This window comes from Rousettus aegyptiacus, unplaced genomic scaffold, assembly GCF_014176215.1.
Source record: "Rousettus aegyptiacus isolate mRouAeg1 unplaced genomic scaffold, mRouAeg1.p scaffold_m13_p_9, whole genome shotgun sequence".
In the NCBI taxonomy this organism is placed as follows: Eukaryota; Metazoa; Chordata; class Mammalia; order Chiroptera; family Pteropodidae; genus Rousettus; species Rousettus aegyptiacus.
This window is the reverse complement of record NW_023416312.1, coordinates 60,553,672-60,570,448: the sequence shown is the minus strand read 5'-3', so window position 1 is coordinate 60,570,448 and position 16,777 is coordinate 60,553,672. Positions and strand designations below refer to the sequence as shown.

Sequence of the window (16,777 nt, the reverse complement as noted above, 5' to 3'; positions counted from 1 at the left end):
AAAACTAAACAGAAAGGGAAATAATTAAGGTGAAATTTATTTTTAAATGTCACTTTCTACCTATTTTTCAGACTTCTTAGCCTCACCCCTCTTCCCTGTTCAGGTTTCAGTCTGGGACAAAACCAAGTCTGCTAGGAGAAATTCTGGCCTTTACTTCATGGTGAGGGGAAAGTTCCAGCAGAAATCAGGGGGAAAGGTAAATACAATTACAAAATACCGTGGCCTGTTTTTCTCGAAGATTATTAAATGTGGAGGGGGGGGGGGCGGGGAGCAGAATAACAAGGGATGGGCAGTAGCCTGCGGTAGGAAAGTAGAGTTGGCAAGAAAGAGAAATGTGGCCCTGCCCACTGCCACGCCACCGGTCCTGCGGCACTCCGGTATGATCCGTAAAAGGGGATATGAGCTCTCAGTGATGCGGCCGTTTCTAGACCTAGAGCTGACACATGGATTAGTCTCTCCTAGTTGCGGTCTGAGAGTCTTTTATGGTGTTGTGTCCCTCACTATTGCCTTGAACGTGGGCGAGCCTGCAGCCCAAGGAAGGAGGAAGTCGTAGAAGCTGACCCTGATCCGTGGCAGGTTGGAGGGCACTAACCGGGGTGGGGGTGACAGAAGGCGAAAACCAGAGCGGGTCCAGGACTGGATTTTCTCTATCTCTTTCCGGATTCCTACACGTTTGGTGTAAGAAATGGAGGGTTTACTGGGAGGAGATCGAGAGGGGCCAAGAGTTGAGAATGCGTACCAGTTCGGACCTACCAGGAAGTGGGCGATTGGGAGACTTCTGGAAGGGAAAAACTAGAGAAGGGGACGGCAAGGAATCAGCCTGATACCTGCGCAGCGACAGGAGCGAGGCGCAACCGGTGACCTGGGCTGGGGATGACAAACTCTGCAACTGGTGTAGGCCTCTGTTTCTAGTATCTCTTCCCCCTCCATCTATTTTGGAACCGGAAATGGTGGACTGAGAGAATTCGGCAGAGGGTGGATAGGGAAAGGGATTAGACCTGGGAAACAGGACCCTTCTGCAGAGGAGGCAATCAAGTGGGCAGGTGTCTGAGAAATACGAGCAAAGAGCGAGGAACTGTTTTCTGGTCCCTGCAGGTTGATAAAAGCCTCCATGCTGCTTACGGACCCTGGGGCAGGCATGACAAAACGCAGAGCCCACAGCAGGTCAGGTTTGCAATGCCCACACTACCTTTTCGCCCTCCGTCCATCTTGATACAAAAATAATGGTCAATGGAAGGAAGGTGGGTTTGAGAAAGGCCGCTGGGTTCCAAAAGTTCCTGGCAGATACCCAGATTGAAATTCGTTATGAAGAAACCACATCTCCACCCAGTAAGTTCTTTTGACTCCTCACCCTGAATGTTGTCCATTTGCATTCAAGAAATGGTAATTAGGCGACAGGAGGGACAAGAGAATGGGGTAGGGGGCCTAGAGAAGAAGTGAAACTGTTTGGAAATAATCATCTTTGATTATGATGTCTTTTTCTGGAAGGCAGTGTAGTGTTGTCACAGGGTGGGGAAAAGAAGCCATGAGACCGGGTGGAGGAGAAACAGATGGTGGCAGTATTTGACTAGCGGAGTCTTAAACAAGGAACTGGCGCCCCACCCCCACACTGGTCCTTAATTAAGGGATCCGCCTGGCCGTTGTCATATTTCTGTCTGCAGGGCTTTAGGGCTTTTGGTTGCAGCAGATTTCAAAGCTAAAAGAGGAAGACTACTGATTTCTGCAGGTGGGGGGGGAGGTGCCTGGGGCCCTGTGGTGTAGGGATATGAGGGGTCAGACAAGAATCTGGGGGATTCAGCCCTCCTTTCCTGAGTCAAGTTCATGAGAAACCAAGCCAAGTCTTTAGAAAATGGGCCTATGGCTGGTGAGCGAAGAAAGGAGTAGAGTGGCAACCTCTGGAGCGCCCCTTGAGGGCTTATCTGGATCCCTTGTCCGAGGTTTTGATGTGAAATGTGGCTTAGAGAAAGATTTTTCTGGGAAAATGGTGGGCTTTGGGGCAGAGCTGGATCCGAGACTTCCCCTAGGGGCCGCACAAAGTCTGTCAGATGGGAAACCCTTTGCTTACAGAGCTCTGAATCTTGTTAAAAACTTATTCAATCCCTCCTTGCTTTTTATCTCTTAGGAGGTAAAAGCAGGAAAAAAAATTCAACATGGAAAGTATCCCTCAGGAAATCAAAGGAGGAGAGCGGGCGCCAGTGCAGAATGAAGAAGATGCCCACCATTTGGGAGGTGATGAAGGCCAGGAGCCCAGAAGAAATTTTAGAGGGGTTTGGGCTCCACCTGCCCAGGATATTAGAGAAGATACGCCCAATAGGCTTGTCAATAACGTTGACATGACAGATGGAGATGCAGATGATATGGAACGGTTCATGGAAGAGATGAGAAAGCAAAGTGGAAAATTAGAGAGCTTCAGCTGAGGTACAGTCTCCATATTCTTATAGGAGATCTCCCACACCATGACCATTATGATGAGTTTTGCCTTATGCCTTGAATGCTGAGGTTAATAACCATACACCCTCTGCTTCCTAAACTCGCATTTTCTTGATGTACTTATTACAGTGAACCTTGATGTTCTGTCATTTTTCTGATTGGAGGTTTCATTTTGACTTGTTTGTAACTTTTTCTGTCAGCAGGGGAGTTTTATCAACTTGCATGGAAAGATGTTTAACAAATATCATAAAGTTAGTAAAGCAGTTTTAAAAGAAGTCTGTAGATATACTATGTCATTTAAAAGCATGCATATTATATATTAATATATCAGAATGTGTTTTTTATCTTTTTTCTATTTTTTCCAAAATGAATACACATGTATTTATATGTGTGTGTATCAACAAATATATCTATCAACAAATTCAAGGTTTCATCTATTTAGATGCCCTTCATATTTAGAAAGGACCCAAGGAGTATGCTTACCAGCAAATACAGTTGACTGCCAGGTGGGTGACACCTTTCTATACATATGCCATGTCTTTCTTCCCTAAATAATGCCATGACTTCTAGGCATTCCTTCCCCTTCTTGCTCGATTTACTTCCTCTACTGGACTCCACCACTGCTGATATGTTGGAGAGTCCTAAAGGCAGGAAAGACCTGAATCCCCATTTTTGAAATGTAGAGAATGTGGTCTGAATCCCCATTTTTGAAATGTAGAGAATGCCCCCTTTCTGCTTTGGAGTTATACATAATCCAGGTGTTGTACTTTCCCCAGTGCTGCTTAGGGATCCAGACAGCTCTTTATGACTTTTCTTAGATCTTCTTTCTCACTTCTCCCCCTGCCCCAGATAAATCTGAGTGATATTCATGATAGTGTGCTCACAATTGGACTATTCCTTCTATCTTTTGATGAATATGGCTCAGTCCCCATTCTGTGCTTACACCGCAACAAGTTTCACTGGGCATACACAGGTGGTGTGAAGGTGGCTTTATCTCCCTAAGACTGTTCTGATCTGCACCACTCTCACCCCAGGAGTCAACAGCAGTCTCTATTCACACTAGCTTATATGGATCCAGAGCAGTTTCTTTTCCCTTTGCTTTGATTTTTGATGTGCCCAATAAACCTGTAATCACAGATCAATGGGGAACTTGCCAGAACTGGGGACCTGGTAGATGGACCATTGTTTTAGAATATTTTCTATTACCCAGTTATCACCACTCCCAAATTAGACTGTGCCCTTCTCAAATTAAATATATTGTCTCATTTGTCCTGATATACTCAGTGCCAACACAGGATCTGGTAAGTTGTAGGGCACAACAGTTAATTATAGCTGGGTCAAGAGTTCTGCTATCTGGGCCCAGGTTTGCCTCTGATCATTTATGGGTGAGTAACATCTTTTTCCTACAGGTTGTAGCTTGTAATTAAAAGTAGAACAATAGAGAAAGCATTATACACCATTATACACCAATTTCTACACATGGATTTTTCGTAATGTTATATATGTCAGTGTTTATCGTTATGTGCTATACAGACCACTTGCATCAGAATCACCTGAGAAATTGGATAAAAATTCAGGAAACTAGGTTTTACTCCATACCCACTACACTCTATAAGTTTATCAGACATCTTTGGAGACACACACACACACACACACACACACACACACACACACACACACACATTTTAAGTGCCTTAATTACCCTATGTACATCAGGCTTTATTTTCCCACTAAACTGACCTTATCCTTGGCTGCAGGTTTAAATTACATGAGATTTTAAAGTATAACTCAGGACCTACTCCAAACCAATTGGATCAGACTCATTAGAAGTGAGATCTATGGGTAATTATATTGTAAAAGCTCCCACAGTGATTCTCATGTATATGTAAAGTTGAGAACAATTGGTTATAATTTGTGACTACAATATCTTTGGTTTATTTTTCTGCACTACCCCCTGATTGACTGTATGACCCTAACCAAATCATTTCATTTATCTACAATATATATCTTGTAAAAGAATATCAAAGAGGAGGAATTATGCCCCAAAATCAACACATGAAATCCTTTTAAGATGATATATGTCAGTATTACTCTAAGTTCGCCAGCCTATCAATGCTTCAGAATTGCATGTGGAGCTTGTTAAAAATACAGAATCCTTGCACCACACCCCAAAATCTACTGTTTGGTAACCGTGCTCAGGTAATTATATTGTGAACAAGCTCCCAGGTGATTCCAATGCCCACTGGAGTTTGAGAATTACACGTGCATACAACTTAAGTATATTAAGGAAAAATAAATAAGGTAAAACATAGACATGTTAATCTGAATTCAGGGAAAAGCATAGGGAAGGCCAATTTGATTATTAGAAAAAAAATAAAGAAACCATAAAAGGAAATATGGATATTTGCTATTTAAAAAATATTAAATTTTCTGTAAAATAAAACAAGACTGTAAATAAAAGTTCAAGGGGAGGGACAATATGTCTTAATTCTTATCAGTTTAATAAAATATATTCCTTCAACCAAAGACCATGTAATGCCTCTCACTCTCATTTCGATCTGGGTAACAGATAAACAATAAAATGAATAAATATCACATTCCTCTTGCCCATTTAAAACCTTGATAGTGAGAGTCCTAGCCATTTTGGATTTATCTAATAAGTATAGAGTTTTATTTATTTGTCTCAGGAAATGTGGGTAAGGTGAAAGTAGCACCAAATACTAATTTGCCACAGAATCTACCACTCACTAATAGTATTGGCTTGCCATAGCTACTGTAAAAAAAATTTACCACAATAGAAATTTATTCTCTCACAGTTCTTGGGACAGAAGTCAGAAATCAACATATGGACAGGGCCTGCTCCAACTGGAAGCTCTACAGGAGAATCTACTCATTGCAATGCAACCTCTATCAAAGCCAAGATCATTGGAACAGTGTGCTGGAATAAAGACAGACATATAGGGCAATGGAATAGAATAGACAGCCCAGAAATAAATACACATATATGGTCAAATAATTTTCAACTAGGGTGCCAAGAGCACTCAGTGGGGAAAGAATAGTCTTTTCAGCAAATGGTGCTTGGAAAATTGGATATTCACAAGTAAAATAATGCAGTTGGGCCCTTACCTTAAACAATATACCAAAAAAAAAATCTCAAAATAGATAAAAAATCTAAACCTAGGAGCTAAAACTATAAAACTCTTAGGCGAAAACAGGGGGAAAACTTCATGATAATGGATTTCTCCCTTTTGGAAGGGGAATGTCTGTCTTATGGTTATCACCATTGCACTTGGAAGCACATAACTACTTTCACAGGTTCACAACTGGAAATGAGTTTTGACTCAAGATGAACCATACCTCAAAGTTTTACCTAGACTCAATTTAGATAATATTTGGGTGAGACTTTGGAGTTGATGCTGGAATGGGTTAAGGCTTTGGGGGCTAGTGTGATGAGATGAATATATTTTGTATTTTTCATATGAGAAGAACATAAATATTGGAGGGGCAGAGGGTGGAATTTTGTACTTAATTGTGTCCTCCAACTTCATAAGTTAAAGCCTTAACCCCCCAATGTGACTTTATTCGGAGATAAGATCATTACAGAGGTAAATAAGGTTAAATTAAGTCATAAGACGTGGCCACAATCAAATAGGCCTGATGTCCTTGGAAGAAGAGGCATGTTCACTCAAAAGAATAAAGCCATGAGTATATAGGGATAATACAGCTGTGTGCAAGACAATGTGAGAGGCCTCAGGAGAAACCAAACCTGATGACAACTTGATCTTGGAATTCCAACCTCCAGAACTGTGAGAAACACCCAAACTGTAGTATTTTGTTATGGTATACCCAGAAGATCAATACATGATATAACAGATTGGTAGTTGCCAGGAGCTGCAGGGAAGTCTAAAAGAGAAAAACTGCTTAGTGAGTAATATATATTACTTTGAGGTGTAAGAAATATTTTGGAACTAGATAGAGGTAGTGGTTGCACAACATCGCGAATGTACTAAATACCACTTAATTGTTCACTTTAAAATGGTCTTTTTTTTTGCTTTTTAATTGTGGAAAAATATGTATAATACAAAATGTACATTTAAACATACATATGCATTTATAATTATAATTCATTGGCATTAAGTATAATCGCATTGTTGCGAAATCATTATCACTATCTCCAGAAATTTTTTAACATTCCAAACTGAATCTCTGTACTCATTAAACAATAATTTCCAGTTTCTTCTTCCTTACAAACCTCAGTAACCACTATTCTACTTTTTGTCTATATTTGACTATTCTAAGTACTTAGACTACTCTACCCAGGTGGAATAATACAGTATTTGGTGTGTGTGTGTGTGGTGTGTGTGTGTGTGTGTGTGTGTGTTTGGCTTATTTAGCTAAGCTTAATGTTTTCAAGGTTCATCAATATTATAGCATGTAGCAGAATTTCATTTCTTTTTCATTCTGAATCTTATTCTGTTGAATGGATATATCATATTATTTATCCATTCATCACTCGGTGGACACTTGGGTTGCTTATCCTTTTTGACTATTGTGAATAATACTGCTATGGACATGGAAGTACAAATATCTCTTTAAGCCTCTGCCCTCAGTTCTTTTGGGCATATGCCCAGAAGTGAAGATGCTGGAACATATGGTAATTATATAGGTTTTGTTTTGAGAAAGCACTATAATGTTTTCCATAGCAACTGCACCCTTTTACATTCCCACCAACAGTGTACAAATGATCCCATTTCCCCACATCCTTACCAACACATTATTTTCTGAGTTTTGCCTTCATAATAGCTAGCCATCATCTTAATGGGTGTGAAGTCATATCTCACAGTGGTTTGGATTAGCATTTTCCTACTGATTTGTAATGTTGAGCATCTTTTTATATACTTTGGCCATTTACATATCTTTTTTGAATAAATGTCTACTCAAGTTATTTGCCTATTTTTGTTGCTTTGGTTGAGTTGTAGAAGTCCTTTAACTGAGCCTATAGTCTCAATTTCAACCCTTTATCAGATATATAACTTGCAAATATTTTCCCTAGTTCCATAGATTTCCTTTTCATTCTCTTGACAGTGTTCCTTGATGCACAAAAGTATTTCATTTTGATAAATTCAAATTATCTTAGTTCTGGCTACTATAACAAATACTATAGACTGGGTAATTAAACAACAAATTTTTTTTTTCTCAATTCTGGATGCTGAAATGTCCAAGATCAAAATTCTGGTATATTCAGTGTCTGGTGAGAGCCCTATTCTTACTTTGCAGATGGCCGCCTCTTGCTGTATCCTTACACAGTGGAGAGAAAGAGAGCCCTGGTCTTTTCCTCTTCTTATAAGGACAGTGATCCCATCATAGGGATTTCACCACATGACTCTTCGTCTAAATCTAATTACCTTCCAAATGTCCCATCTCCAAATACCATCACATTGAGCTTCAACACATGAATTTTAGGACACATTCAGTCAATTTTATTCCACCCTCCACCCCTCAAATTCATGTCCTTCTCACATGCAAGTTGAATTCATTACACCCCAACAGTCCTAAAAGTTTAAGCTCCTTCTAGCACAAACTCTAAACTTAAAAGTCCAAAATCTCATCTCAATGTTATCTAAATGAGATATGGGAGAGATTCTACATGTGATTTATCCTTAGAGGTAAAATTACTGTCCAGCTGTGAAACTATTAAGTTATGTGCTTCCAAAATAAAATGGTGGGACAGGCATAGGATAGAGATTCCCATTCCAAAGGGAGCAACAGGATAGAATAAAGGGGTGATGGGTCTCAAGAAAGTCCCAAACCTAACAAGACAAATCCCATTGGATCTTAAGACATGCAAATAATCCTCTTAGGTTCAATGCTATGCCCTTAAGGCCCTCTGTGGTGGCAATATTACCCCCACAGCTCCTCAGAGAACTGCCCACATCACAGCTCTGTGGCAGCCTTTCCCACTAGCAGCTCTCTGCAGGGGCCCCACCTATATATCAGTTCTGCTGGGTGGAGGTAAAAATATCTTTTAAAAAGAATACAATAGTGGAGAAATAGAGGAACAAAATATACAGAAAACATAGAAAACAAATAGCAAAATGGCAAATAAAAAGCCTACCACATTTATGATTACATTAAACGAAATTAGCAGAACGATGGGGAGAGTGAGAAGCATGATCCAACTATATACTATCTTCAAGAGAAAGATTTAGATTCAAAGCAGAGATCCAGGAGACTTGGGCAGTGCAGAAGGCTTGGATATCACCTACTAGAAAACAAAAGAAAAACCTTTTCTTATCAATCTGTAAAGGAGAGATTGCTATAAAAATAAATTTTCCGTTAAAAAAAAAGCAGAGTGCATTCCCATAAATGCTTAGTTGGAGAAACAGTCCATTAAACACCATGAATAATCAAGATGACAAGGCAGCTCAGAAAGAAAATGAAAAATATCGAGAAAATAAGCTTAAAGATACAGAAATATGTGATTTAAATGGCTGAATTTAAGATTGAACTTCTGAAAAAAACTCAATGAGATGCAAGAAAATTCTGATTGACAGTCCAATGAACTTAGAAACAAAATCAATGAACAGAAATACTGTACCAAGGAGATTGAAATTTAAGAAAACAAACAAATAGAACTTCTGGAGCTGAAGAATTCATTAAAGAAGATGAAGAATGAAATAGCAAGCTTAGGAAACAGAGCTGACCAGATGGAAGAAAGAATTGGTGATATTGAAGAGAGAAATCTGGAAATAGAAGGAGGAAGAGACTTCTAAGTGAAAAAAAAATGAACAAACTCTACAAGAATTATCTGGCACCATCATGAAATGAAAACCAACAGAAAAGGCTGGGGTAGCAATATCTATACCAGACAAAATGAATTTTTAAAAAAGGATATAACAAGAGACAAAGGAGGACTCAGTTATCCCACTTCTACGCATTTATCTGAGGGAATCCAAAACATTACTTTGAAGGGACATGTGAATCCATATGTTCATTTGCAGCATTAATTACAGTAGCTAAGATATGGAGGCACCTTAGTGTTCATTAATGGATGAATAAATAAAGAAGAGGTGGTATTATATACAATGGAAAATTTTTGCCATAAAAAAGAATAAAATTTTGCCATCTGCAACAACATAAATGGACCTAGAGGGTATTGTGCTGAGTAGAGTAAGTCAGACAGACAAAGATAAATGTATGTGGAATCTAGAGAACAGGAAAAACAAACAAAAGAAAAAGAAACAAGTTCATAAATACAGAGAGCATTTTGATGGTTGTCAGATTGGGAGGTGGGAAAATAGGTGAAGGGGGGAAGGGATTAAGAGGTACAAATTGGTATTCACAACATAGTTATGGGGATGTAGAGTATAGCATGGGGAATACAGTCAGCACAGTGTAGTAACTATGTATGGTGTCATATGGGTACTAAGTTTTATTAGGGTATTATTTCATATGTTACATAAATTTCTAATTACTGTGTTTGTATGTCAAGTGTAATTGAAAAAGTAAAGGTATAAAATTAAAAAATAAATAAAGTAAAATAAATTGAAGAAGACACAAGGAAATGGAAAGATATTCTGTGTTCATGGTTTGGAAGAATAAACACAGTTAAAACAACCTTATTACCCAAAGCATTATACAAATTTCATACAATCCCCACTGATATCCCAATGGCATCTTTTAAAAAAATAGAACAAAAAATCATCAGATTTTTATGGAAACACAAAAGACTCTGAATAACCAAAGTAATCTTGAGAAAAAAGAACATGGTTGGAGGTATCACGCTACCTGACTTCAAATTATACTACAAGGCAACAATAATTAAAACAGCATGGTATTGGCAGAAAAACAGATACACAGACCAATGGAACAGAATTGAGAGCCCAGAAATAAACCCCCATATACATGGGCAAATAATTTTCAAAAAGGAGCAAAAAAACATACAATAGAGAAGGAAATCCTCTTCAATAAATGGTGCTGGAAAAATTTGAAAGCCACCTGCAAAAGAATGAAAGTAGAACACTTTCTGTCACCATACACCAAAATTTTCTCACAGTGGATCAAACACCTGAATAGAAGACCTGAAAAAATAAATTTCATAGAAGAAAACATAGGTATTAAACTCATGGACCTTGGATTTAGAGAAGATTTTATGAATTTGACATCGAAGGCGAGGGAAGTAAAAGCAAAGTAAATGAATGGAATCATATCAAACTAAAAAGTTTCTGCACAGCAAAAGAAACTGTCAACAAGGTAAAGAGACAATCATCTGAATGGGAGAAGGTATTTACAAACAATGTCTCTGATAATGACCTAATATCCAAAATATACAAAGAACTCACACAGTTCAATAATTTTTAAAAATCCAACTTAAAAAAAAATGGGCAGAGGACCTGAACTGACTGACAGTTCTCCCAAGAAGACATACAGATGGCCAACAGATATCTGAAAAAATGATCAACTTTACTAACTATTCAGGAAATGCAAATCAAAACCACAATGAGATACCACTTCACACCTATTAGAATGTCTATCATCAACAGTACAAATAATAAGTGTTGGAGAGGTCATGAGGAAAAAGGAAACTTCATACACTGCTGGTGGGAATATAAATTGGTATAGTCACTATGGAAAACAGTATGGCAGTTCCTCAAAAAAATTAAAAATAGAATTACCATATGATCCAGCAATCCCCTTCTGGGTATTTACCCCCCAAATTTGAAAACATTTATCTGCAAAGATATGTGCACCCCGATGTTCAATGGAAATACAGAGCTACCAGAAAGCAAAAGATAAAATGGCTATAAGAAGACCTTATACTTCAAAAATCACCCTAAATGTAAATGGACTGAACTCACCAATCAAAAGGCACAGAGTTGCAGAATAGATCAAACAACAAAACCCAACCATATCCCTGCCTCCAAGAGACACATCTCAGCTCCAAAAACATATATAGACTCAAGTGAAAAGGTGGAAAATGATATCTCAAGCAAATGGCATTCAGAGAAAAGTGGGAGTAGTGGTACTAATATCAGATGTAATTGTTTTCAAAGTAAAAAAGGTAAAGAAAAATACTGAAAGACACTTCATAATGGTAAAGGGAATCATGCACCAAGAAGACATAACACTTACTAATATCTATGCTCCGAAACATAAGAATAATGGGCAGTCTCAAAGGGGAGGAAAAGGAAGAGGGACTAGAAAGTATTTTTCAGACAAAGAGCTGATGAGAATTTCCCAAATCTAAGGAATAAGCTGGAGCTTGGAATTCAATAAGTCGACAGAACACCTAATTATCTCAACCTAAAAAGTCCTTCACCAAAACACATTGTATTAAAATTATCAAAAATCAACAACAAAGAAAGAATTCTCAGGGCAGTCAGGGAGAAGAAAATGGCAACCGCAGCTGGTAAAAATCAACTATTGTTTTTCTCCCGTCCTGCTTCTCTGCCTTCTTCCCTGATGTCTAGCCCCTGCCTCCAGCCAGCCGCCAGGAGTTCACAGCTTTCCCAGACAGGTCTGTTTAGGAAAGTCGCCCCACCTTCACCCCTCCCCTCTCCTCCTGCAAGGAGCTCTGGATGCTGTGAGAGGCATCTTCTCTGTTTCTCCCAGTCCAGCACCCTACCCGACACCGGGGTTCTGACCTGTGGTAGCTCTTGTGTGCAGATCCCACGCTCAGACGTGCTGGTGTGCAGTTTGAGGTGTTCTTTTTTGCTGCGTTTTAGATGTTCAGCTTATTGTTTCCAGGAGAGAGATCTGGGATTTCTCTCACTCCACCATGTTCCCAAAGATGAACTATTATTTTTTAATTGTCTAATTTCCCTTCACGTTTGTCAGTTTTTGTTTAATGTTTTTGATAATCTAATATAAGGTGCATATATGTTTGTATATTGTTGTATCTTCCTGATGTGTTTAACTTTTTATCATTATTTTATGTCCCTCTTTACCTCCAGTAACAATTTTGTATTAAGTTTCTTTTGCCTGATACAGTAGTCCTCCCTTATTTATGGGGGATATGTTCTACATCCCCAGTGATGCCTGAAACTGCAGGTAGTATCTAACTGATATCATTTCACTTAAAGGAAGCACTTTATGGATTCTTTTTGGCATATCTAAATTGTCAGAATCACTACTCTAGTACTTTAGGGCCATTATTAAGTAGAATAAGGGGTACTTCACACAAGCACTGGAATACTGCTACATCAATCTGATAGCCCACCCAGATGGCTTGCTAAGTTTCATAAATGGGTAGATAGCATATACAGTGAGAATATCCTGGACAAAGGGATGATTCGTGTTGTTTCAGGTGGGACAGAGGTGGGACTGTGTGAAATTTAACCACACTACTCAGAACAACATACAAATTAAAATTTATGAGTTATTATTTCTGAAATTTTCATTTAATTTTTTTGGACCAAGGTTGATAGTGGGTAACTGAGACTATGAAAAGTAAAACCGTAGATGAGGAGAGTATACTGTATTAGTATAGCCAATCCGGCTTTCTTGTGGTTGCTGTTTGGATTATATATCTTTTTCCATCTTTTACTTCCAATCTACTTTGTATCTTGAATCAATAAAGTGTGTCTCCTGCAGACAACATATAGTTAAATCACATTTTCTTAACTCAGTTTCACAATGTCTGTCTTTGATTGGATTGTTTAATCCATTTATAGTTAATGTCATTGTTGATATTGCTAGATTTACTTCTGCCATTTACTTTTTATTTCCTGTTACCATGTCTTTTTGTTCCTCTAGTCCACCTTTATGGCTTTATTTTTGCATTTCGTGGTTATTTTTTTTAAATAATAACATACTTTTATACTTTTTAAGCCATATTTTAGTTATGTTTTTAGTGGTTGCTCTAAGAATTACTACATACATTTTAACTATCAACAGCAGCTTCACATATATACCAGTTTAATTCCAGTGATATACAAAAACTGTTACTGCCTATATAACTATTTCCTTATCCCCCTTTTGTTCTATCATTGTTATATTTTATACCAATTAATGTTGAAAAGTCAAAAATACACTGTTGTAATTATCACTTTACCATCTGCAAGTCATTTCTTTAACCCATTACAGCTTTGCTCCCACCTATATCCTTTGCACTGTTATTGACAAATATACATATATTAAATTTCTATATGTTGTAGTCTCCAAAATGCATTCTCTTTATCCTCTCTTTCTGGTGCTCCTATTACACATAATGTTGGTGTGCTACAGTTCTGTGAAGTTCTGTCATTTTCTTTATTCTTCTTTTTCTCTGTTGTTCAGCTTGCATAATCTCTATTGATCTAACTTCAAGTTTGCTAAATCTTTTTTCTATCAGTCCAAATTTACTTGTTGAGTTTGTCCAGTGAATTTTTTACTTTGGTTATTGTACTTATCTCCAGAATTCCATTTGGTTCTTTTAAAAATAAGTTTTATCTCTTTATTGATATTTTTGAGTATATATATATATATATATATATAATATAAATTTTAAATATTTTTCTATTATATCTAATATCTGGTCATTCTAACAGACAGTTTTATGTTGCCTGATCTTTTTTTTCCAGTGCATAGGTTATATTTCCTGTTTCTTTGCATGTCACCTATTTTTTGCTGGAAATGGACATTTTAAATAACATGTTTGTAGCAACTCTGGATACTCTCTTGCCCATAGTTTGTTAATTGCTTATTTGTTTACTGACTGGTTGGACTATTAGTAAAGTCCAACAGCCTCCCACTTCACCCCTCACCCCACCCACAATACATAGTGTTAAGCCTCATGATGCTTCAACTTTGGGTATGAACACAGTCGTACTAGAACAACAAGTGGTATTGACAGAGCTTTAGTCTCCCATCTTCTTCCATGACTATATCCGTCCTAAATTCTACTAATTGCTAGCTGATTGCTCTATTGTTTTCAATAGTGCCCAAAAGGAATAAATTCCTTTACAAACTAATCCAATCAAATTGTGGTCCGTCAAGAATAGTTTCTGAGGCCAGTGTTTGATATTTGCTCTGACTCCAGGAGGGCTCCTCTAGCTGTCATATTCCCTAGGTCTCTCCTCCAAACAGGTCAGCCTACAGGTCCTAAGCTGTATATTCATCAGATTCATGAATATCCTCCCAATTTCCTTTCACAAACAATCACTGTTCTTGAGAGCGTCCTTAGGCTTAAGATTCTGATGCAGAAAATCAGTTCCTTTGGGAAGAAATAAAGAACCATTTTGTGGCTTGCTTATCCCCTTGGTAAAATGTCTGAGCAAGCACTCTGGAAATGGAGTAGGGACAGTAGAAACCATCTTTCTGAATGCTACCCCTGTGTAGGAATCCGAGCCCTTAGTAGACAGGGGCAGCAGCCTAAAGTCCTCTCGACTTGCCTTTCCTGGCATAATACTACTACCTTATAGATGAAAAAAAGGGCACTGTGATAAATCTAATTGAAAGAAACCTCACCAGATGATACAATCATAAATTCCTAACTAAGCAACTTATGGTGAGTAGTCACACCCCAGGCATATAACTTCTTAGTTTGAAGTTTATCTTTGCCTTAAGGAAGCTCTTTCCATTGTTTCTGTTAGCATACCTTCGAAATACCTCTTTTTCAGGACCCCTAGGAGTTTAACCACCCTCAGGGAGCACATAATCTTGTTAACTATCCTGTAATCCAAGCCCTTGCTTCTTCCCACCTTCATGCAATCTTACCTTCCCTACTTAATTCCAAATGCATAAAATAAATTGCAAATTGTCATTCTTTAAACCATTTTTCTCCATCTGTTGAGATCTTGCTTCCAGGTGTATCTTCTGTTTAGCTAAATAAACACTAATAAACTCATAAATTTTTTCTACGGGTTTAGACATGTCTTACATTTACAGCCTCATAAGCTAGATCAAGGGTGATACAGGGTCCCAGTATCCTCAGCATACCATGCTCCAGGTAGATTTTCTGTTCCACAAATGGGGGTTGGGTAGAAGGGAACCCCACTTCACAACTGAAACTCATCCAGGACTTAGTCCCAAGCAACAGGCAGCTAGGATAAGGATGAGAAATGTTAAAGTCCTGCTCCTCTTGTGAAGAAGGCACTCTGGCTGGGAGCTTCAGGAGAGAAAGCCCTGTGATTTTGGTTGCAGCAGTCTGGAATGAAGTATCTAAATCACTGAACTTGAAAAGTGGTTAAAATATTACATTCTTTTACCTTTCTTTAATGAATTTCTGTAGATTTTCTGAACAGATGTTTCTTCATTTGCTGTTTGTCCTTATGATGCTGAGAGATGGACAAGGCAGGAGTCCAAAGAGGGACCCCAACTCAGAGCTCCAGTGACCAGGTTCTTGTCTTATGCTGCAAGAAAGAATTCAAGGACATGACACACAACAAGCAAGAAAATGCAGTTTCATTAAAGCCAAAGTACACACAAGAGAAAAGTGCAGGCAAACTCTAAGAGAGAGCCTGCCCCAAGCTGTCTGAATTACAGGCTTTTGTTTTCTTGGGTGTGGGGGTGTCTCGAGGCCATCTATCCTGTCTCCAGGCCTTGATTGTTTCCCATGCCTGAGTTTTATGACCCTAATCAAAACGGGGGGAGAGGGCTGAGAAAAGACTAAGGAAAAATTCCAGAGTAGCATCCTGGAAGGGAGGGTGAACTTCTCTAGGCTAACTGTCCTGCCTAACTTAGGACCATTTCCAAAGGCCTTTAATTGTTGTGTTTTTAAAATATAATTTTTACCATTTTCACTGGGAAATTAGGTCAGTGGTGATCCTAATGCTGCCATCCAGAAGTCAATCTTCCATTATTTTTTCATAGTGTTCCCTCCCCCATTCTCCTTTTCTTGTGGGACTTTGATTACTTACAAATTCACATTTTTCTCGACAATGCCCCATTATTCTCTCATAGTCTTTCTGTATTATCTATCCTTTGTATCACTGTCCCTCAGTCTAGAGATTAGCAGTAGTTTGGAGCCTTTAGCTAATAACTCCAAGGTCTTGATATTTCCCTTCCTTAGTGCACAGTCACCCAGAAAAGTGTCCACAAGTCCCACTGGGAAAGATTTGATGGAAAATTCATAGTATACACCAGTGGCTGCAGGGTCCTACCTTAGAAGTACCCTGCATTGCCCTTAGTGGAGTAAGAAATTGAGAAACCTCACTACAGCAATTCAATTAGGTTTTCCAGCAGACCTAGATTTTTTTTTTTTTTGGCCTGGATATATTGAGCAGCATCTGAAAGCTGCTCAATTACTTTATTTTTAGGAATGCTCTGATTAGCCAACAGCACAGATCTCTGTAGGACAAACATCTTCTAATTATCATTTCATCCCTGTGGCTTATTGTGATAGTTGCACTTACCTTGTCTCATATGA

At 38.3% G+C, this 16,777-nt stretch overlaps 1 protein-coding gene across 1 annotated transcript; it reads left to right on the top strand.

Moving 5' to 3' along the window:
- The first annotated feature begins 2,150 nt into the window (after positions 1-2,150).
- On the top strand, positions 2,151-2,491 carry LOC118607697 (protein BEX5-like). The gene is given in 2 exon segments (XM_036226396.1): positions 2,151-2,385; positions 2,388-2,491. Coding segments are annotated over 2 exon segments (339 nt in total).
- Positions 2,492-16,777: the final 14,286 nt, after the last annotated feature.